Raw genomic sequence first — 22,625 nt, 5'->3', positions numbered from 1 at the left:
GCAGTGGCTATTCCTACACAGATCATAGCACATCCTTCCACCTCAGCCTCTGAGTAGCTGAGACTACGGGCACCACCATATTATTTTCTTTTTTAATGTCCCTCCCAAGGGTAGAACCTGGACAACTCTCTGGAAATTATAGGGAGAGAGATTAAGTTCAATTAAAGGTAGAGTCTCCCCTAATTAGAGCAACTCTACATATGAATTGGCCATTCCTGGAAAAGAAAAACCTTATCTTTACTAGTGTTCAGGCAGAGGTCGAATGGCCATCTGCCATTTAGGTTATAGAAAGGATAATTTTGTGAGGAGGTAGTTTGGACTAGAATTGATGGTTCCCAAACTTGGTAGAGTATCACCATCACTGCAGAGCTTGTTAGAAAAACATTTTGAGAGTTGTATAGGTTTTTGTAGATCACTTTTTCCCCAATGAAGTGTTTCATTCCTGAAATTGGATAAGTGATACAAGCTTTGCAGAGGAGAATGTAAATTCCATGAGTACAGAGACCTTGTTTGACTTTTTTATTTTTATTTTTTTTTGAGATGGAGTTTCACTCTTGTTGCCCAGGCTGGAAAGCAATGGCGCGATCTCGGCTCACTGCAACCTCCGCCTCCCGGGTTCAAGTGATTCGCCTGCCTCAGCCTCCCGAGTAGCTGGGATTACAGGCATGCACTACCACGCCTGGCTTTGTATTTTTGTTAGAGATGGGGTTTCACCATGTTGGTCAGGCTGGTCTCGAACTCCCTACCTCAGGTGATCCACTCCCTTGACCTCCCAAAGTGCTGGGATTACAGGCGTGAGCCACCGTGCCTGGCCTATTTGACTTGTTTATAAGCAGTATCTCCAGGATCTATCACAGTGCTTTAGTTCCTAGTAAGAGGTAAACCAATGTTATGTTTTAAAGAAAGCAGTTAAGTCCATTGATGACTGTTTATTGATCTTATGACTTTATAAATTTGTAAAATATATACAGTAAATCTATTATCCTGTTGTTATTTGAATATTTAAGAAGTATGGTCTATCATTGAGTTAGTTCATTTTGTCTTTTGTTAGAGAACAATTTAGAAGCTTATAGTATGAAATTTTATTTTATTTTTTTTTTATTTTTTTTTATCAAAGGTCATGAATTAACAATGCTTTTATTATCAAACCAGAAAATTACATTCATCTATATATGTGTTATCCTTCTATATTACATATGAATGAGAATATAAAGTTACATTTTGTTATCAACAAGATGAGAAAAGAAAGTTACAGCAGAGGAAGAAAATTATAAAAGCTCTCTTTTATATCAAGAGCTAAGTCTGGAGAACTTGAATTACAGGGTACTTCCGGCCTTCAATGACATACAGTTCCATGTGACTATACCACTTTATTTATTTATTTATTTATTTTTATTTTTTATTTTTTTACATTTTAATTTATATTTAGATTTCTTTTTTTTTAATTTATTTATTATTATTATACTTTAAGTTGTAGGGTACATGTGCATAACGTGCAGGTTTGTTACATATGTATACTTGTGCCATGTTGGTGTGCTGCACCCATCAACTCGTCATTTACATCAGGTATAACTCCCAATGCAATCCCTCCCCCCTCCCCCCTCCCCATGATAGGCCCCTGTGTGTGATGTTCCCCTTCCTGAGTCCAAGTGATCTCATTGTTCAGTTCCCACCTATCAGTGAGAACATGTGGTGTTTGGTTTTCTGTTCTTGTGATAGTTTGCTAAGAATGATGGTTTCCAGCTGCATCCATGTCCCTACAAAGGACACAAACTCATCCTTTTTGATGGCTGCATAGTATTCCATGGTGTATATGTGCCACATTTTCTTAATCCAGTCTGTCACTGATGGACATTTGGGTTGATTCCAAGTCTTTGCTATTGTGAATAGTGCTGCAATAAACATACGTGTGCATGTGTCTTTATAGCAGCATGATTTATAATCCTTTGGGTATATACCCAGTAATGGGATGGCTGGGTCATATGGTACATCTAGTTCTAGATCCTTGAGGAATCGCCATACTGTTTTCCATAATGGTTGAACTAGTTTACAATCCCACCAACAGTGTAAAAGTGTTCCTATTTCTCCACATCCTCTCCAAAATAAGAGACATAATGGATTCTGAATAGAATATTTTGTATTCAAATACACTGTATTCAAATCTATATTTGACTAACTTATCTACTAGTGAATTATTCAGCGTTGCTAAATTAAATATAAAGAAATGTTTTTCTGAAAAGGAAAGTTCTTCAAATATTTTAAGACAATTTACATGTTTATATTACCATTCAAGAAAAATCTATAGTTAATTCATGGTTGGAAACTGACTGTAATCTCAGCTTTCAAGATATAAAGGAGTCATAAGTATTATGTATTGTTTTTATAAGTTGTACATTCTTAACAACAGTGGATGAAGAAGCATACATTATGTTTTCCTGACTAAAATTATGTTGATTGACTGCCCCGTTTTAATGAGTTTTTAGAAGTGTATTGTCATTTTACTTTTGTGACATAGTGGGGTTAAATTTTTTAGTAAATAGAGCCAGGGATAATGTTACTTAACTTTTAGGGTGCTTTTGAAATAATTAAGGTACTTATCAAAGTAACTAATTATATATACTAAAACTTATTACATAACCTTGAAGTATTGTAGATTTTAAAGTTTAACAGTGGGAATGTAATGATGCTATTATAATGAATGCGTCAGGCTAGGAGTATGGGTTTTTTGGTTATTTATTTGTAGTTGTTTCTTAACATTTAATACTTCATTCTACTTACAAGAGAAGTTAAATTGCTCATTTCTAAACTTGCATCATGCTTATATTAAAACTAAAAAGAAACAATTCACTCAGTGTCATTTGATAGAGACATTTAGATAGAACACAGTGGTAGCCTTGTGCATGTTTGTGTGTGTGTGCAAGTGCGTATGTGTGTGTTCGTTTTTTAAACTGTTATTTTAGATAAAAGGAAAAATGGTTTGGAGCATTCTCCTTCCCCCAGGGAGGAGTGTGATATTCATGCTAGAAGAATGAGATCCAGTTCTTCCCAGTAAAATACTCATGAATTGGTCAGAAGGGAACACTTTTCAATTGTATCTGTATAATCAATTATCAACCATTAACATTTGGGGAACATGTTCCTAATAAAGGCTACCATAGTAAGTAAAGCAAGAATCAGTACTGAAAATTAATGGCTAAATGGAGAATATGTGCAAAAGAGAGTGGTGTTGACCTTTCTTTCTTTCTTTCTCTTTCTTTCTTTCTTTCTTTCTTTCTTTCTTTCTTTCTTTCTTTCTTTCTTTCTTTCTTTCTTTCTTTCTTTCTTTCTTTCTTTTTTTTTTTTTCTTTCTTTCTTTCTTTCTTTCTTTCTCTCTCTCTCTCTTTCTTTTTCTTTCCTTTTCTTTTCTTCTCTTCTCTTTTCTTTTCTCTTTACTTTTCTCCTCTCCTCTCCTCTCCTCTCCTCTCCTCTCCTCTCCTCTTCTCTTCTCTTTTCTTTTCGTTTCTTCTCTTTTCTTTTCTTTTCTTCTTTTGACGGAGTTTTGCTCTTGTTGCCCAGGCTGGAGTACAATGGTGCGATCTCAGCTCACTGCAACCTCCGCCTCCTGGGTTCAAGCAATTCTCCTGCCTCAGCCTCCAGAGTAGCTGGGATTACAGGCGTGCACCACCACGCCCAGCTAATTTTTGTATTTTTAGTAGAGACGGGGTTTCTCCATGTTGGTCAGGCTGGTCTTGAACTCCCGACCTCAGGTGATCCGCCTACCTCAGCCTCCCAAAGTGCTGGGATTACAGATGTGAGCCGACATTATTTCTTTTTTTTTTTTTTTGAGACAGAGTCTCGCTCTGTCACCCAGGCTGGAGTGCAGTGGCCGGATCTCAGCTCACTGCAAGCTCCGCCTCCCGGGTTCACGCCATTCTCCTGCCTCAGCCTCCCGAGTAGCTGGGACTACAGGCGCCTGCTACCTCGCCCGGCTAAGTTTTTGTATTTTTAGTAGAGACGGGGTTTCACTGTGTTACCCAGGATGGTCTCGATCTCCTGACCTCGTGATCCGCCCGTCTCGGCCTCCCAAAGTGCTGGGATTACAGGCTTGAGCCACCGCGCCCGGCCGACATTATTTCTTAATGTATAGAGACTAAGACCTGTTGTATTAACAATGACTGAGAAAAAATATATAGACACCATTTCCAGTACCAGATGAATAAGTAAAAAACTGAACTCGGAGAAGGAACTTTTAATGATATATGTCATATCTTATGTTAGATTTTTCTTGAATAGCTGTTAGGTACTATTGGGAAGAATCTAATAGAACATGTATATTTAAGATAAAAATATATTTTTAAGAGTATTAAGTGAAATTTAAAAAATTTCCTCATTCTTTTAACACAAAGCAGTTGACTTCATTTCTTTTGTTTCTTTATGGTCCTTATCCATACATTTGTGCATAAACTTACATAGTTAATAGTGTACACATAATTTTGTATTTTATATTTTTGCTGTGTAACCCCTAATTTTTTTCACATTGCTTTTTATATTATTGATTCCAATGTAATAGTCTATCAAATATTCCATAATTTATATAATTAACCATTCCCTTGATACTGGACTTGTAGGTTGTTTTTAATTCACTGGCTTTATAAATAGTACTACTTTAAATATTTTATATATGTAACTGCTTTTTGCTACTCACTTATGTCCCCAGGATAGATGCCCAGAGGTGGAGTAATGGATGTGCATATTTTCATGCCTCTTCAAATATATTGCCAAGTTATTTTCCTAAGGGATCATGTCACTGTATGGTGCTTTTAGAAATGGAGGTGTATATCAGTTTTAAGTATTAATTGCTAACATTAGGTTTTTGAATTTTTAGAAATGCTAATTTATTAGGTGTAAAATTATGCCTCATTTTCATTTAAATTTCTTTGATAACTGGCAAAATAGTTGTATCTTTTCTGTGAGTCAGCATATTATTTATATTTCATATATTGTGCCTTATCTATTAACTTTTTTTTACCAAATCATCTTTTGGGTGTTGATGGTGTTCTTATAGCTCATTAGTTTTATATATATTTTAAAATATTAAGATTTTTCCATCTTGTAAATATTTTCACTTTTTTCTTTTCAATTTTTACTTTTTTTTGTAAAGGGGTTTTTAAAAGTAAACTAATAGCACAGCTAAAAGATAATATACCAGAGATGCGAAGATGGTTCAACATATACAAATGTATAAATGAAATACGTCACATAAGCAGAATCAAGGAGGAAACCATATAATCATCTCAGTAGATGGCAGAAAAAACATTTCTTAAAATTCAGTATTCCCCCCCCCCTTTTTTTTTAAAATTTGATACAGAGTTTCACTCTGTTGCCCAGGCTGGAGTGCAGTGGTGCCATCTCGGCTTACTGCAACTTCTGCCTCCTGGGTTCAAGCGATTCTCCAGCCTCAGCCTCCTAAGTAGCTGGGATTACAGGTTCATACCATCACATCTGGCTAATTTTTTGTATTTTTAGTGGAGATGGGGTTTCACCATGTTGGCTAGGCTGATCTCGAACTCCTGACCTCAAGTGATCTGCCTGCCTTGGCCTCTCAAAGTGCTGGGATTATAGGCATGAGCCACCATGCCCAGCTTCAGCGTTCCTCTTTGATAAAAACCCTCAACAAATTGGGCATAGAAGGAACATATCTCAAAATAATAAAGGGCATGTATGATAAACCTACAGCTGATATCATATTGAATGAGGAAAAGCTGAAAGCATTTCTTCTAAGAATTGGAGCAAGACAAGAGTACCTGCTTTCACTCCTCCTATTCAACTTAGTAATGGAAGTCCTAGCGAGAGCGGTCAGATGAAAGAAGACATGAAAGGCATCTAAATTGGAAAAGAGGAAGTCAAATGATCTCTGCTGATGATATGATCTTATACCTAGAAAATGCTAAAGAATCCTCCAAAGGACTCCTAGATTTGATAAATGAATTCAGTAAAGTTTCAGGTTACAAAATCAAAGTACGAAAATTAGTAGCATTTCTGTATACCAAAAATGACCAAGCTAAGACAAAATCAAGAGGCCAATGATAGCTACAAAAAAAAAAAAAAAACAAAAAAAAAACCCCAAAAATCTAGGAATATATTTAACCAAGGAGGTGAAAGATCTCTATATAGAAAACTACAGAACACTTAGGAAATTGTAGATGACACAAACAAATAGAAAAATAGCCTGTGCTCATGGATTGTAAAAAACAATATTGTTAAAATGATCATATTGCTGAAAGCAACCTACAGATTCAGTGTAATCTCCATGAAAATACCAATATCATTTTCACAGAAAAAAAAAAAAAACCTTAAAATTCATATGGAACCAAAAAGAGTGCAGATAGCCACAGTAGTCCTGAGCAAAAAGAACAAAGCTGGAGACATCATGTTACCTGATGTAAATTACGTTACAAGGCTCTAGTAACCAAAACAGCATTGTACGGGTATAAAAATAGACAAACAGACCAAAGGAACAGAATAGAGAACCCAGAAATAAATCCACATATTTATAGCCAACTGATCTTTGACAAAGCTGACAAGAACATGCATTGAGAAAAGGACACCCTCTTCTATAAACAGTGCTGGGATAAATGAATGTTCATATGCAGCAGAATAAAACTGGACCCCTATCTATCTCTAACCATATAAAAAATCAACTCAAGATGAATTAAAAACTTAAATGTAATACCCACAACTATAAAAATAATAGAGGAAAACAGTGAAAACTCTTTTGGACATTGGTCTAGGCAAAAAACTTATGAGTAAGACCTCAAGGCCAGGTATGGTGACTCATGCCTGTTATCCCAGCACTTTGGGAGGCCGAGGTGGGCAGATCACCTGAGGTCAGGAGTTCAAGACCAGCCTGCCCAACATGGCAAAAGGCTGTCTCTACTAAAAATACAAAAAATTAGCCAGGCGTGGTGGCAGGCGCCTGTAATCGCAGCTACTCTGGAGGCTGAGGCAGGAGGATTGCTTGAACCCGGGAGGTAGAGGTTTCAGTGATCCGAGATCATACCACTGCACTCCGGCCTGGGTGAGAAGAGTGAAACTCCGTTAAAAAAAAAAAAAAAAACCCTGAAAAACACAGGCAACAAAAACAAAAATAGACAAATGGGACTTATTGAAGTCCTAAAGTACTAAAAAGCTTACGCACAACAAAAGAAGCAATCAGCAGAGTGAAGAGATAACCTGTAGAATGGCAGAAAATAATTGCAAATTATCCATCTGATAGGGGACTAATAACCAAAATATACAAGGGACTCAACAACAAAACTCAGAAACAATCCCATTAACAAGTGGCTGAAGACATAAATAGATATTTTTCAAAAGAAGACATGCAAATGGCCAACAGGTATATGAAAAAATGCTCGGCTGGGTGTGATGGTTCACGCCTATAGTCCCAGCGCTTTGGGAGGCTGAGGCAGGTGGATCACCTGAGGTCAGGAGTTTGAGACCAGCCTGGCCAATGTGACAAAACCCTGTCTTTACTAAAAATACAAAAATGAGCTGGGTGTGGTGGTGGGCACCTGTAATCCCAGCTACTTGGGAGACTAAGGCAGGAGCCTGAACATGGGAGGTGGAGGTTGCAGTGAGCTGATATGGTGCCACCGCACTCCAGCCTGGGTGACAGAACGAGACTTCATCTTAAGAAAGAAAGAAAGGAAGAGAAAATGCTTAACATCACTAATTATCAGAGAAATTTTAATTAAAACCACAATGAAATATCATCTTACCTCAGTCAGATTGGCTATTAATAAAAAAAAAAAAATTAAAAGAAACATATTGGTGAGGCTGTGCAGAAAAGAAATCTTAACACACTGTTGGTAGGATTATAAATAAGTACAGCCTCTGTGGTAAATAGTATGGCCATTTCTCAAAGAACTAAAAATAGAATGTCCATTCAATCCAGTAAACCCATTGCTGGGTATATAACCCAGAGGAAAATAAATCATTATATCAAAAAGATACTTGCACTGGTATGTTTATAATGGCAGTATTCACAATAGCAAAGATGTGAAATCAACTTAAGTGTTATCAGTGGATGAATGGATAAAGAAAATACTTTGGAAGGCCAACGTGAAAGGATCACTTGAGCCCAGGAATTCAAGATCAGCCTGGGCAGCATAGAGAGACCCAATCTCTAAAACAACAGCAAAAAATTAGCTGGGCATGGTGGCATGCATCTGTGGTCCCAGCAACTTGGGAGGCTGAGGTGGGAGGATCAATTGACCCCAGGAGGTCTTGGCTGCAGTGAGCTGTGATAGTGCCACTGCATTCCAGCCTGGGCGACAAAGCGAGATCATGTTTAAAATAATAATAATACTTAAATAAAAGTGAATAAGTTAAAAAAACATAAAAAAAAGGAAAATGTGATATATGTATATAATCAAGTACTATTCAGCCATAAAAAAAGGAAGTCATGTTATTTGCAGCAATATGGATGGAACTGGAGGTCATTATCTTAAGTGAAACAAGCCAGGTACAGAAAGTCAAATATCACATGTTCTCATGAACTCGTAAGTGGGTGCTGCAAAATGTGTACATCTGGATGTAGGGAGTGGAGTGGTAGACAATGGAGACTCAGAAGGGTGAGGCTGTGGGAGGGGAATAGATGTTGAGAAATTACTTAATGAGTACAATGTATGATATTTGGGTGTTGTATGCCCTAAAAACCCTGCCTTGACCACTGTGCAATCTTTGCATGTAACAAAATTGCACACATAGCCCATGAGTTTGTATGAATAATGAAATAGTTTAAAAAAAACGCATTTTGCTTATGTACTTAACTGTGTTTCTTTGGCCATTAAGGAACTCAAATATCTGTTAGATGAATGAGTGGATTTTCTTTCTGGTAGTTATTTACTTTTCCCCTCTCTTTCTCTGGCTCTTGCTGTCCTTCTCTTTTTGTTTGTTTCATTCATTTATTCATTTTTATTGGCAAATAATTTTGTATATTCAGGGTGTACAATGTCATGTTTTGATCTATGTATACATTACAAAGATTCAACCAAACTAATTAGCATATCCATCACCTCAACAACATTTTCTTGTGGTGAGAACATTACAAATCTATTCTTTTAGCAATTTTGAAATACGCGTTTTATTATTATTAACTGTGGTCACCATGTAGTACAGTAGATGTCAATACTTATTGCTCCAGTCTGACTGAAACTTTGTGCCCTTTGATCAGCATCTCCCCTTTCCTTACCCCTCTCCTTTCCTTGTATCCTCTGGTGACTACCTTTCTACTCTGTTTTTATGAGAGCAACTTTTTTAGCTTCTACATAAATGATATCAAACAGTATTTGTTTTTCTGTGCTTGGCTTTTTTCACTTAGCATAATGTCTTCCAAGTTCATCCAAGTTGTTGTGAATGGCAGAATTTCCAATTTCTTTCCTTTATAAGACTTAATGGTTTTCGTGTGTGTGTGTATGTTTCTCTCTGTGTGTGTGTGTATAAAATACTTTGAACCATTCATCTGATGGACACTTAGATTGCTACCATATCTTGGCTATTGTGACTAATGCTGCAATGAACATGAGAGTGCAGACATCTCTTTGACATTGATTTCAATTCCTTTGGATATATATCCGGAAGTAGGATTAGTGGATCATATGCTATTTACATTTTCAATTTCTTGAGGAACCTCCATACTATTTTCCAAAATATTTCAATTTACATTGCTGCCAGCAGTATGCAAAACGTTTCCTTTTCTCTATATCCTTACCAACACAGATTAGTAATTGTCTTTTTGATAATACCCATTCCAACAGGTGTGAAGTGATATATCATTGTTCCTTTAATTTGCACGTCCCTGATGACTGGAGGTGTTGAGCATTTTTTTCGTATATCCATTGGCCATTTGTATGTCTTCTTTTGAGAAATGTTTGTTCAGATCTTTTGCCCAGGTTTTAATTACATTTTTTTTTTTTTGCTATTGAGTTTCTTATATATTTTAGATATTAACCCCTTATCAGATAGATGGTATACAGGTGTTTTCTCCCAATCTGTGAGTTGTATCATCTGTCTGCTAATTGTTTCCTTTGCTGTGCAGAAGCTTTTTAGTTTGATACTATCCCATTTGTCTGTTTGTGATTTTGTTGCCTGTGTTTGGAGTCCTACCCAAGAAATCATTGGCCAGAACAGTGTTGTGAAGCTTTTCCCTTATGTTTTCTTCTAGTGACCTTACTCTTTGAGATCTTCTGTTTAAGTCTTTAATTCATTTTGAGTTGGTTTTTGTACATGTTGTGAGAATAGGGTTCAGTTTCATTCTTTTGCATGTGGATATCCAGTTTCCCAGCACCACTTACTGAAGAAACTGTCCTTTCCCCATTGTGTGTTCTTGGAATCTAAGTTGAATATTGTTTTATTTTAAATGCTTGGATTAATTTCTGGACTTTATATCCTGTTCCCTTGGTTGGTGTGTCTGTTTCTATGTCAGTATCATGCTGTTTCTATTAAATAAGCTTTATCATACCTTTTAAAATCAGGGAGAATGATGCCTCTAGCCTCATTGTTTTTGCACAAGATTGTTTTAGTTGTTTGAGGTCTTTTCTGGTTTCATTTGAATTTTAGGATTTTTTTTCTATTTCTGTGAAAAATGTCATTGAAATTTTCATAGAGATTGCATTAGATCTGTAAATATCTTTGGGTAGAATGGACATTTTTGACATTGAGCGGCTGAATGGATGAAAAAACGTGACCCAATAATATGCTGCCTACAGGAGACACTCATCATCTCTAAGGACACCCATAGACTGAAAATAGAGAGTTGGAAAGACATATTCCTTACAAATGGAATCCAAAAGAGAACAGGAGTCGTTTTGTTTATATCGGATATAAGAGACTTGAAAAAGTGAATAGTGACAAAAAACGTCACATGTAATGATAGAGATGTTAGTTCATCAAGAAGTTTGGCAGTTGTAAATATATATGCACCCAACATTGGAGCATCAGAGCACCTAAATATACAAGGCATATATGATAAAAACTGAAGGGAGGGAGGGAGGGAGGGAGGGAGAGAGAGAGAGACAGAGAGACAGAGACACTACAACTCCAGTACAATAACAGGAGACTTCACTACCTCACTTTCAACATTGGACAGATTATGTAGACAGAAAATCAATAAGGAAACATTGTACTTAAACCACATTTCAGACTAATTGGACCTAATAGACATTTATAGAACATCTCAGCTCAAGTACATGTGGAATATTCTCCAGGATAGATCATATTTTAGGACACAAAGCAAGTCTTAACAAATTTAAGGAGATTGAAATCATATTAAGCATCTTTTCTAATCACAATGGCATGAGACTAAAAATAACAGGAGGAATCTTGGAAGGCTCACAGATGTATGCAAATTAAGCAACCTACTTCTGAAAACCATGAGTCGAAGAATAAATTAAAAGGGAAATTGAGGCAAATGAAAATGGAAACACAACATACCAAAACTTATGGGATGCAGCAAAAACAGTCCTGAGAGGTAAGTTTATAGCAGTAAACATTAAAAAAGATAGAAAATATTGACATTGAACCTCAAGGAACTAGAAAAAGATGAACAAAGTATGCCCAACCTTAGCAGAAGGAAGGAATAAGGAAGATCGGAGCAGAAATAGACAAGATAGAGACTTGAAAAACAACAGAAAAGATTAACAAATCTTAAAGTTGTTTTTTTGAGAAGATGAACAATATTGACAAATTTTTAGGTAGACTTAAGAAAAAAACAAAAGACTCAGAATCAGAGATGAAAATGGAAACTGAACAGACCAATAACAAATAATGAGATTGAATTGGTAGTAAAAAGTCTTCCATCAAAGAAAAGCTTAGGACCAAATGGCTTTTCTGTTGAATTCTACCAAACATTTAAAGCAGAACTTACACCAGTGTTTTTCAAACTCTTCCAAAAAATTGAAGAGGAGAGAATACTTTCAAATTCATTTAATGAGATCAGCATTACCCTGATACCAAATTCAGACAAGGATACTACGGGAAAACTAAAGGCCAGTATGCCTTTTGAGCGTAGATGCAAAAGGCTGGGTGCAGTGGCTCATGCCTGTAGTCCCAGCACTTTGGGAGGCCGAGGTGGGCAGATCACTTGAGGTCAGGAGTTTGAGACCAGTCTGGCCAACATGGTGATGCATCCCTGTAATCCTAGCCACTTGGGAGGCGGCGGCAGGAGAATCACTTGAACCCAGGAGGCGGAGGTTGCAGTGAGCCAAGATTGTGCTACTGCACTACAGCCTGAGTGAATGAGTGAGACTTGATCTAAAAAAAAATAATAATAATAAAAAAAAAAAATAATGCACAAGTCCTTAACAAAATACTAGCAAACTGAATTCAACAGCACATCAAAAAGGTCAATCACTGTGATCAAGTGGGATTCATCCCTGGGATGCAAGATTGGCTCAGGATATGTAATTCAGTAAATGTGGTGCACAATATTAACAAGAGGAAGGGCAAAACCTGCATGATCATTTTAATAGATGCAGAAACAGTATTTGACAAAATTCATGATAAAATCTCTCAACATAAGAGGTATAGAAGGAATGTATCTCAGCTGGGCAAGGCGACTCATGCCTGTAATACCAGCACTTTGGGAGGCTGAGGTGGGTGAATTATCTGAGGTCAGGAGTTCTAGACCAGTGTGACTAACATGTTGAAGCCCCGTCTCTAATAAGAAGATGCCCATTCTCGCCACTTATATTCAATGTAGTATAGGAAGTCTGAGCCAGTGCAATTAGGCCAGAAAATGAAAGAAACAAAATGCATCCATATAGTAAAAGAAGGAGTGAAATTTTCTGTTTTCTGATGACATGATCTTATATGTAGAAAACCCTAAAAATCCACCAAAAGAACCCTCTTAGAACTGATATACAAATTGAGTAATGTTGCAGATTACAAAATTAACTTGACAATCTGCATTGTTTCTATACTCTAACAATGAACTATCCAAAGAAATCAAGGAAATAATTCCATTTATGATAGGACCTAAGAAAGTACTTTGGAGTAAATTTAAGTATAGGCGAAAGAGCTGTATAGTGAAAACTATAAAACATTGATGAAAGAAATTGAAGATTCAAATAAATGGAAAGGCATCCAATGCTCATGGATTTGCTTTCTATCTCCTGCAGCTCCCCTTCTCAGAACTGCTTTTCTGTTTGTTTTTTTTCTTTTTTCCTTCTATTGGTAATGATGTTTTTTGCTTTTATACTGCAAGCAGTGATTTTAATCTGGGGCAGTTTCTTACCCTAGACAACATCTGGAGATATTTTTGTCATAACTTAGTGTTGGGGGGATCCTGCTAGCATCTAGTGGGGACAGGTGAGAGATGCTGCAAAACACCCTACAATGGAAAGTCCCCATAGCAAAGAATCATTCAACAGAGAGTATCAATAGTTTCAAGGTTGAGAAGCCCTGCCATAACCTGTCTCCACTGCATCTACCTGCAAAGTATGAAGAGACAAAAGCCAAGCAGAAGTAATGGTTAATTGTTTTAAGGAACTCAGAGCAGTAAGAAATGTTTCATTGGAGAAGGAAGTTTTCTGAAGTCCCAAATTAGGGTACCAGCCCTTCCTATCTTGGAGTCATAGATTTTCTTGTGATTGAGATGGTAACACCTGCCAAAAAGAAATCCTCTTGCCTGATACTGATGCTTATGCAGTTCCTCCCATTATTTACTCAGCATCTTGCAGTATTACATAACTACTCAGGTCTCTTATGTGTTCTAATTGTTTATATTCAACATGTCACTGATTTTGCTATTCATTATTCATTTTTTGTCATTTTGTCAGTTAAAATGGCCAGTGGATCTGCCTTTGCCTGAAAGAAAGACTTCATTGCTCTTAAAATTGTGAGATGTTGAAAGATTTAATATTTTTGATTGTGGCATGGTTCTAATCATACTAATCTAGCTAGAACTCAGTTCTTGCTTTAATCTTGCCCTGCTTGAACATGAAGCTATTTTCATTTTGTACTGTATTATTTATGCAGTGTGGTAAAATGTCACTTTGCCTCAAGGTGACCTTTGAAGTTATAGGGAGTCTATGTTTTGATTAAAATATATTGTGTGGGGTATTAAGCATTTTTAGTGTATAAGGGAAGATGAAGGTGTTCACAGGGCAAGTGGGTGGCTGTAAAGTTTTACATAGAGATCAAGATTTGTTTTTTAGATATGAGCAGAATCCACCTGGTAATTGGAGAAGAATTATGTAGACTTACGATATATTATGTCATTTTTTAAGAAAATGGAGAACAAGGCAAAGCGAACAAGAAAAAAGAAATGAGACAGGACCTAAAATGACTTCATAGGAGATGAAGCCTTTAAAGTTCAGTGTTAACTAGAGGGAGAGCCTCTAAATTCAGAAACCAAAAGGAAAGAACCCGTAGAAAAACCTAGGTTGTTTGCAACATAAAATCTTTGTAACATCATAGATTCCTTATCTTTTCACTGTATAGTTTTTTTTTACTTGTATTACTCTTGAATTTTTAGGGGCAGTCATACATGTGGTGGATAGGTGTGAGGAGGTAGGACAAGAATTTATGAAATTCCTGTATAATTTTTTAGAGAAATACACTTAACCAAGTACAGTTTTATTCTAAAATTTCTTCATGTTATAGAAAGATTTACCTATGTATTTAAAATGACAGTCTCTTTGACTATAGCATACCAAGAAAAGCAAAGTGAGAATGTGCTTGAGAAACCACAGTAAGCCAAGCAGAATATCAGACCTTTGGGATTTAATGGAAGAGTATTCTTGGTGCTTTCTTGTAGTAAACTGGAGTTCATAAAATCCTGAACTATGTAAGGGAATTTAGACTTCTCACAGGGCAGAATTGCTATAATATATGTACTCTGTTTTGTCTCATCTTAATATTTATGACTTAATTTCATGAAATCAGTTTCACTTTTAAGTTTTAAGTTAATTTCTTATTTTTTTCAGTGAATATCACCTCTGCCAGGCAATTAACCGGATGTAGTCGCTTCGGTCATATTTTCCCTTCTTCTGCTTACCAGCACATTAAGATGCATAAGAGAATTCTGGGGCACTTGTCATCTGTCTACTGTGTAGCATTTGACCGAAGTGGGAGAAGAATTTTTACAGTGAGTTTAAAATTTATAATATGGTAACATATATAGAATTACAACAATTGAAGCCAGACTGCATGGCATGGCATTGCGATTTGTAAGCAGTTCACCTTTTTTGGATATATGGGTGCAGAAAAAGATGAGTGGAAATTGAAAAATTTTTCTCATTTTGTATAAGTAAACGAGTGAACGAAAATGTTTACTATCTTCTTGGAAGTTTAATTTAACAAAGTTAAATCTTCAGAAGACCTTATATTCTAGAAGTGGTTAATTGATGTGAACCAAGTGTACTCTATTTCATTTCATTCAATTTTAACAAACATTTATTAAAATGCACTTCCGTGTGTCACTTGGTGTAATTGCTGCCAGTTTTGCCTAAATAATGATTTCATGACATTTTTTTGATTAGATAGTTGAACTACACCGTAATGAAGCTTATAGCTATTTTTTATATCTTTTTCTTCGTTTTAGTACTGTTTATTTTTTAAGCTGAACTTTTATTAAGCAGATAATACTGTATGCTTTTGAGTACAAAATTGTAGTACACCAGTATTTCCAAAAAAAAAGCTTAGTCTCATTGCTTTAGTATTAACATAGAAGTGTGGGTAATAGCATAATTTTATTTTTATATTTGTATGCTACAACAAATGAAGCGGAAGTTATTCGGGAAGTTATTACACCTTAGAGTTTATTTTGGACTCTTCCATTAATTACTTAATGACTCTAAATGCATCACATACGTATTTGGATGTTAGTGATCATGATGAGGATGATGAATGCTATATTTTAATAAACAGATAATTGTTAAGTAACTTTTCTACCGTAGTAGAGTAGAATTGCTCTTTACAGTTCACTCTTCTGAAATTCTCAAAAGGAACTTTAATATATTTTTACCAGAAATAATCATTAACTGCTAGCCTCATGTTTACTGAGAAATGCATGTAGACTTTAGGTTAAATTCTGAATAATTTGTGGAAAAAATATTTAAAGAATTTAGAAAAAAGGCTGTCAGGTCTAAAGAAAGAAATGATGGTAAAAATGCTTAATGCCAAATCACTAAAAAGTGAGTTTAAAATATCTTGAGTTGTCAGGATTGGTGGTAATTTTGAAAAGTTCTTCATAAATGCCATCGTCACTTTGGAAAATGCTTTGTTATTGCTGTCATTTGGACATCATTTATACTTGCTACTGGATCCCTATTATATGTAGAGAGGAGACTAAAGAGTAAAGACTTAGAAGTAATTTAATAAAATCTTCTTTTTGGCTGTTTTTTGGGTGGGGGGATTGTGGTGAATTTCTGCTTCATTATAAATCTATTGTCCTTTTGTTACTATAGGGTTCAGATGACTGTTTAGTAAAAATTTGGGCTACAGATGATGGACGTCTTCTTGCTACACTTCGTGGACACTCTGCTGAAATTTCTGACATGGCTGTTAACTATGAAAACACTCTTATTGCCGCAGGCAGCTGTGATAAGGTAGTAAGAGTATGGTGTCTTCGAACTTGTGCACCCGTTGCAGTCCTTCAGGGCCATTCAGCTTCTATTACTTCCATACAGGTAAGAAAAGTGATAAAATTTACCTCAAACATATGTAATAAAGGTGAGAATTCTCTGATTTCATGTTACATTGTATAGATAATAGCCCAACTAATAGCAAGAGAAAAATGCTCTCTTCTGGACTTTGCTCCTACCCTGCAGCAAGGTATTTTTTTAAGTTCCTTTTTCATATAATTCTCTTTTTAAAAAAATAAGTAAAAAGATGATTTAAAGAGTCCTATAAATAGAGTGAGACATCTTATTTGTATTTGTTAAGGAGGGAGAAAACCTGTAAATGCCTTAAGAGCACACTCTTTCCTTTTAGAATATAAACGGGTTCTAACTTGAATATTGGCATACCTTGTATTAATATTTAATGCAAGATGTTTGCCAGTCAGATTTAGTATGTGTGTGTCTGTTTTTAGGTTAATATGAGAGGAATTTTTATTCTTAGTTTCAGTGATTTTTTTGTTTATTTCAATTTGATGTGTTTTATTTTGTTTTGTTGTCACCCATGCTGGAGTGCAGTGGCGGGATCTCAGCTCACTGCAACCTCCACCTCCCAGGTTCAAGTGATCTTCCCACCTCCACCTCCTGAGTAGCTGGGACTACTGGCATGCGCCACCACATCTGGCTAAATTTTGTATTTTTTGTAGAGACGGGGGTTCGCCATGTTGCCCAGGCTAGTCTTAAACTCCTGGACTCAAGCTCAATTCCTCTGGCTTTGGCTTCCCAAACTGCTGGGATTACAGGCGCATGAGCCACTGCACTCAGCCTCAATTTGATTTGTAATGTAGAATATGTTGGCTGCTTTTAATACTTGTCCACATACTGGTTTTACCAGATGTTGGTAGTGAAAGTCATGGATGATTTAAAATATTTTTTATTTAAAAAAACTAATGAAACTGAACTTTTGTCCTCTTCTTTGTATTGAGAAGAAAACAGAGGAATCTTAAAAATTTTACACTTTGGAGAAAGAGACCACTTTTGGAGGAGATAATTACTCCCATTTACTTTTGTTTATTCTTTAGGAAATCATAAGTATGCCATTTTTTGGTGTTATTTAAATAATATGTCATCTTTTTATGGGGAGCTAGCAAGAATTGGGTTCAGTGTATGTTGAATTTGAAAAAGTTCATGTCAAAATTTTGATTATTTGAAATTATTTCATGGATTTTGATTTGGGAGATTATCAGTTACTTGTGATCTCACTATCATATCTGACTGATTATTTCTGGAATTTGGACATACTGTCATATGCCACTGAAAAAAATCATTTTATTATAGTAGTCCCCCTTATCTGCAGTTTGGCTTTCCAAGGTTTCAATTACCCACCGTCAGCCATAGTTTGAAAATAGGTGAATGCAGTGCAATGACATACTTTGGGAAAGAGACCACATTCATATAACTTTTATTACAGTGTATTGTTATAATTTTATAGCAATATTATAAGGTATTATTTGTTAATTTCCTACTGTGCCCAATTTATAAATTAAGCTTATCATAGGTATGTAGGCACAGGAAAAAACAGGGCTTGGTACTATTCAAGGTTTCAGGCATCCATAGGAGGTCTTGACATGTGTCCTCTGCAGATTATTAGTAATAATGAAAAATATTTATGATACTGTTGTTTTTTTTCATAGTTTCATTTGCTAGTTTGTTTTCTCATTTTTTTTTTTTTTTTTTTGAGATGGAGTCTCGCTCTGTCACCCAGGCTGGAGTGTAGTGGTGCGATCTCGGCTCACTGCAAGCTCGGCCTCCCGGGTTCACGCCATTCTCCTGCCTCAGCCTCCTAAGTAGCTGGGACTACAGGTGCCTGCCACCACGCCGGGCTAATTTTTTGTATTTTTATAGAGACGGGGTTTCACCATGTTAGCCAGGATGGTCTCGATCTCCTGACCTCGTGATCTACCCGCCTCGGCCTCCCAAAGTGCTGGGATTACAGGCGTGAGCCACCGCGCCCAGCCTTTTCTCATTTCTTTTACATATTGTAGTGCCTTAGAGATTGGTAGACCTTTCTATCATACTCTTTCTCTTAGTCATCTCATGGTTTTGAATTTCATCTGTAAACTGATGATTTCAAACTTCCATCTCCATTTAGGAACTATCTTTTAGCTTCATACTTGTTTATGCAACTATCTTCTTGGAATCATCACATGTATGTCTACTAGGTATTTCAAACTCATTATATTCAAAATTGAATTAATTTTTCTTCCTCGTATCTCCCCAAGCCTTTTCATCCAAACAAATGGCAATACCCTGCTTTCAACTGCTCAGAGTAGTCATCCCTTTTATCTTTCTCTTATACTTTGTATCTAAAACTTGTTAGCAAGTCATGTTGGTTCTACCATCAAACTGTATCTAGAATCTGGCAAATTCTCATGACCTCTATTATTGCTATCCTGTTTTAAGGCACTATCATCTGTAGTCTAGATTATTGAAATAGACTTCTAACCGATCTGCCTGCATCTTCCATTCCCTTTCTCCTGCCCCTTCCATTCCCTTTCCCCTGCCCCAGTTTAGTCTCTCAGTTTAACAGACAAAGTTATTTTAAAATGGCAGTTAAATCATGTCACTGGTGCTCAGGACCATCAGTAGCTTCCAATCTCAGAGTTAAAACTGAAGTCTCCACAATGCTCTGTATTCTCAGCCTCCTTGGTGCTCTTCAGTCTCATCTACTGCATGTTTGCCTTTTTCACTCTGCTTAACTGCTGGCCACTTTGCTTTTCTTGAACATTCTAGGTGTACATGGCTGCTTTGGCTTTTACTGTTTCCTGTCTCTGGAGTGGTCTTCCTTGGATATTCACATAGTTTGTTTTCTCAGTTTGTATGTGCTTTGTGCACATGTCACCTTCTCAGGGAGACCTCTGACCACCTTATTGCTCTGATTAAAATTGTAAACCACCGCCCCCAGCCCCCTCCACTGTGTGCACAGCAACTCTGTATCTTCCCTTCTGTTTCATTTTTCTCTGTAGTAATAGTCATCTTTTGGTATTCTTTATATGTTCTTTATTATTTGTGTATTGACTGTCTTTATTAACATCAGTGATATATTATACTCCCACGTTTTGTATTTTTTTAACAAAATTTAGTTAGAATGGTATGATGCTAATAGTGGTTACCACTGAATGGCAGAATTACATGTTACTTTTTTTCTGTTTTTCCACATTTCCTAAATTTTCTACAGTAGGTATGTATTAATTTGTCAGAAATACAAAAATAAATGTTATATTAAACAATCCGTAACATGGTTTCTCATTTAAAACAATTCTATTAAGGCACATTAATGGGCCAGATCCCCCTTTGTGATTGATGAAGCAATTTTAATGCAATGGAGATAAAGGTTTCAATGTTTCTTCACTTTATAAAATTATACTATTTCATATTTAATTGTCTAATTCCTATAAATCTAAGATCAGCAAATATACAGGCCAGATAGTAAATATTTAGGCTTTGCATGTCATACAGTCTCTGTCACAACTGCTCGGCTCTGTTCCCATAGTGCAAAAGCAGCCATAGACAGTGTAAGGTGACTGTGTTCCAATAACGCTATATTTACAGAAACAGGCAGCAAGCTGAATTTGGTGTGTTGGCTGTATTTGTGGATTACTGCTGTAGATTTTAGAGTAAGCTTTTGTTGTTGTTGTTGAGACAGAGTCTTGCTGTGTGACCCAGGCTGGAGTGCGGTGGTATGATCTCGGCTCACTGCAACCTCCGCCTTCTGGCTTCAAGCGATTCTCATGCCTCAGCCTCCTGAGTAGCTGGGATTACAAGCATGTGCCACCATGCCCAGCTAATTATTTTATTTTATTTTTTATTATACTTTATGTTCTAGGGTACATGTTCACAACGTGCAGGTTTGTTACATATGTATACATGTGACATGTTGGCGTGCTGCACCCATTAACTCGTCATTTACATTATGTATATCTCCTAATGCTATCCCTCTCCCATCCCCCCACCCCACAACAGGCCCCAGTGTGTGATGTTCCCCTTCCTGTGTCCGGGTGTTCTCATTGTTCAATTCCCACCTATGAGTGAGAACATGCTATGTTTGGTTTTTTGTTCTTGTGATAGTTTGCTGAGAATGATGGTTTCCAGCTGCATCCATGTCCCTACAAAGGACATGAACTCATCCTTTTTTATGGCTGCATAGTATTCCATGGTGTATATGTGCCACATTTTCTTAATCCAATCTGTCGTTGTTGAACATTTGGGTTCGTTCCAAGTCTCTGCTCTTTTGAATAGTGCTGCAGTAAACATGTGTGCATGTGTCTTTATAGCAGCATGATTTATAACCCTTTGGATACATACCCAGTAATGGGATGGCTGGGTCAAATGATATTTCTAGTTCTAGATCCTTGAGAAATTGTCACACTGTCTTCCACAATGGTTGAACTAGTTTACAGTCCCACCAACAGTGTAAAAGTGTTCCTATTTCTCCACATCCTCTCCAGCACCTGTTGTTTCCTGACTTTTTAATGATTGCCAATCTAACTGGTGTGAGATGGTATCTCATTGTGGTTTTGATTTGCATTCCTCTGATGACTAGTGATGATGAGCATTTTTTCATGTGTCTGTTGGCTGCATAAATGCCATAGGCATGGACAAGGACTTCATGTCTAAAACACCAAAAGCAATGGCAACAAAAGCCAAAATTGACAAACGGGATCTAATTAAACTAAAGTGCTTCTGCTCAGCAAAAGAAACTACCATCAGAGTGAACAGGCAACCTACAGAATGGGAGAAAATTTTTGCAATCTACTCATCTGACAAAGGGCTAATATCCAGAACCTACAAAGAACTCAAACAAATTTTTTATTTTTAATAGAGACGGGGTTTTGCCATATCAGCCAGTCTGGTCTCAAACTCCTGACCTCAGGTGATCTGCCTGCCTCGGCCTCCCAAAGTGCTGAGATTACAGGTGTGAGCCACTGCGCCCAGCCAGATTAAGCTTTTTAATGCAAATTTCTCAATCTCAGAAATGAAAATATAGTTAACCCTTTGTATCCGTAGATTCTGCATCTGTGGCTTCAACCAGCTGAGGAACAAAAGTCATTTGAAAAATATTAATCTTCCTACTGAACATGTACAGATTTTTTTCTTGCCATTATCCCTTAAATAATATAGTATAACAACAAATCACTACAACATTTATATTGTATTAGGTATTATCAGTAATCTAGAGATGATTTGAAGTATACAGGAGGATGTACATATGTTATCTGCAAATACCATACCATTTTATATCAGAGACTTGAGCATCTGCTGATTTTGGTATCCACGGGAGGTCCCGGAAGCATCTCAATGATACCAACAGAGGACTATATAGGCATAAGTCCTGGTTTCTTTACTGCACATCAGTTATTAATGGATAATATTAATGAGTAATTTTTGTTTGAATTCATCTCTGTTGTCTTTAGAAGTTCTGTGCTTCCAAACAAAGAAGCTAAGTAAATTACTTCTAATATCTATAATGATAATTTTCTTTTGATTTGCATTCAAAATGTATTCAAACCCTATACATCTTAATCCTTAGTCATCATCTCAGTGGAAATGTTTAATTATCTTCACTTGGGATTTTAAAAACTCACTGACATGTAGGAAACTCTTGTCCAATTTTCAGCTTTTTCCTGTGTCCCAGACATCAGGAGCTCAGTTGTTCTTTTTCCTTTTCTGTGATTCTTTTCTGAGGATATGTAAAATACTGAGAGTAAGAGCCTGAGAAGCCCACATGATAAAGGCCTTGATCCTTTGGACATATTAGTAGTCCTCTATATTGACAACTTAAGTTTTTTTTTTAACTTGATCTCCATTTTTCCACAATGATATGATATGAATAATGATTTGACCTATTTTACATTATTTATGGAAACAAATGGCTTACATCTAAAAAGGACAAAATTATATACTTCATTGAATGAAACTGGATTTTAAAGTGAAAAAATAATAAAACCAAATACTTGGATATTAACT

At 36.3% G+C, this 22,625-nt stretch overlaps 1 protein-coding gene across 2 annotated transcripts in view; it reads left to right on the top strand.

Annotated features, from left to right (window-relative positions):
* BRWD3 (bromodomain and WD repeat domain containing 3) overlaps positions 1-22,625 on the top strand; it is a 137,085-nt gene that overhangs the window by 48,768 nt on the left and 65,692 nt on the right. Inside the window, exons 1-3 of one of the 2 annotated variants that reach the window (XM_050776289.1) lie at positions 5,024-14,550; positions 14,967-15,127; positions 16,449-16,670. In XM_050776289.1, coding sequence (XP_050632246.1) covers positions 15,050-15,127; positions 16,449-16,670 — 300 coding nt within the window. In that variant the 5' untranslated portion in view covers positions 5,024-14,550; positions 14,967-15,049. Of the gene's footprint in view, positions 1-5,023; positions 14,551-14,966; positions 15,128-16,448; positions 16,671-22,625 lie in introns of those variants that run through there. The other variant, XM_050776288.1, reaches the window with a different exon arrangement.

The sequence above is a fragment of the Macaca thibetana genome, chromosome X (genome assembly GCF_024542745.1).
Source record: "Macaca thibetana thibetana isolate TM-01 chromosome X, ASM2454274v1, whole genome shotgun sequence".
Lineage (NCBI taxonomy): Eukaryota > Metazoa > Chordata > Mammalia > Primates > Cercopithecidae > Macaca > Macaca thibetana.
Note: the sequence above shows the minus strand (reverse complement) of the source record. Positions and strands in the feature narration are given on the sequence as shown.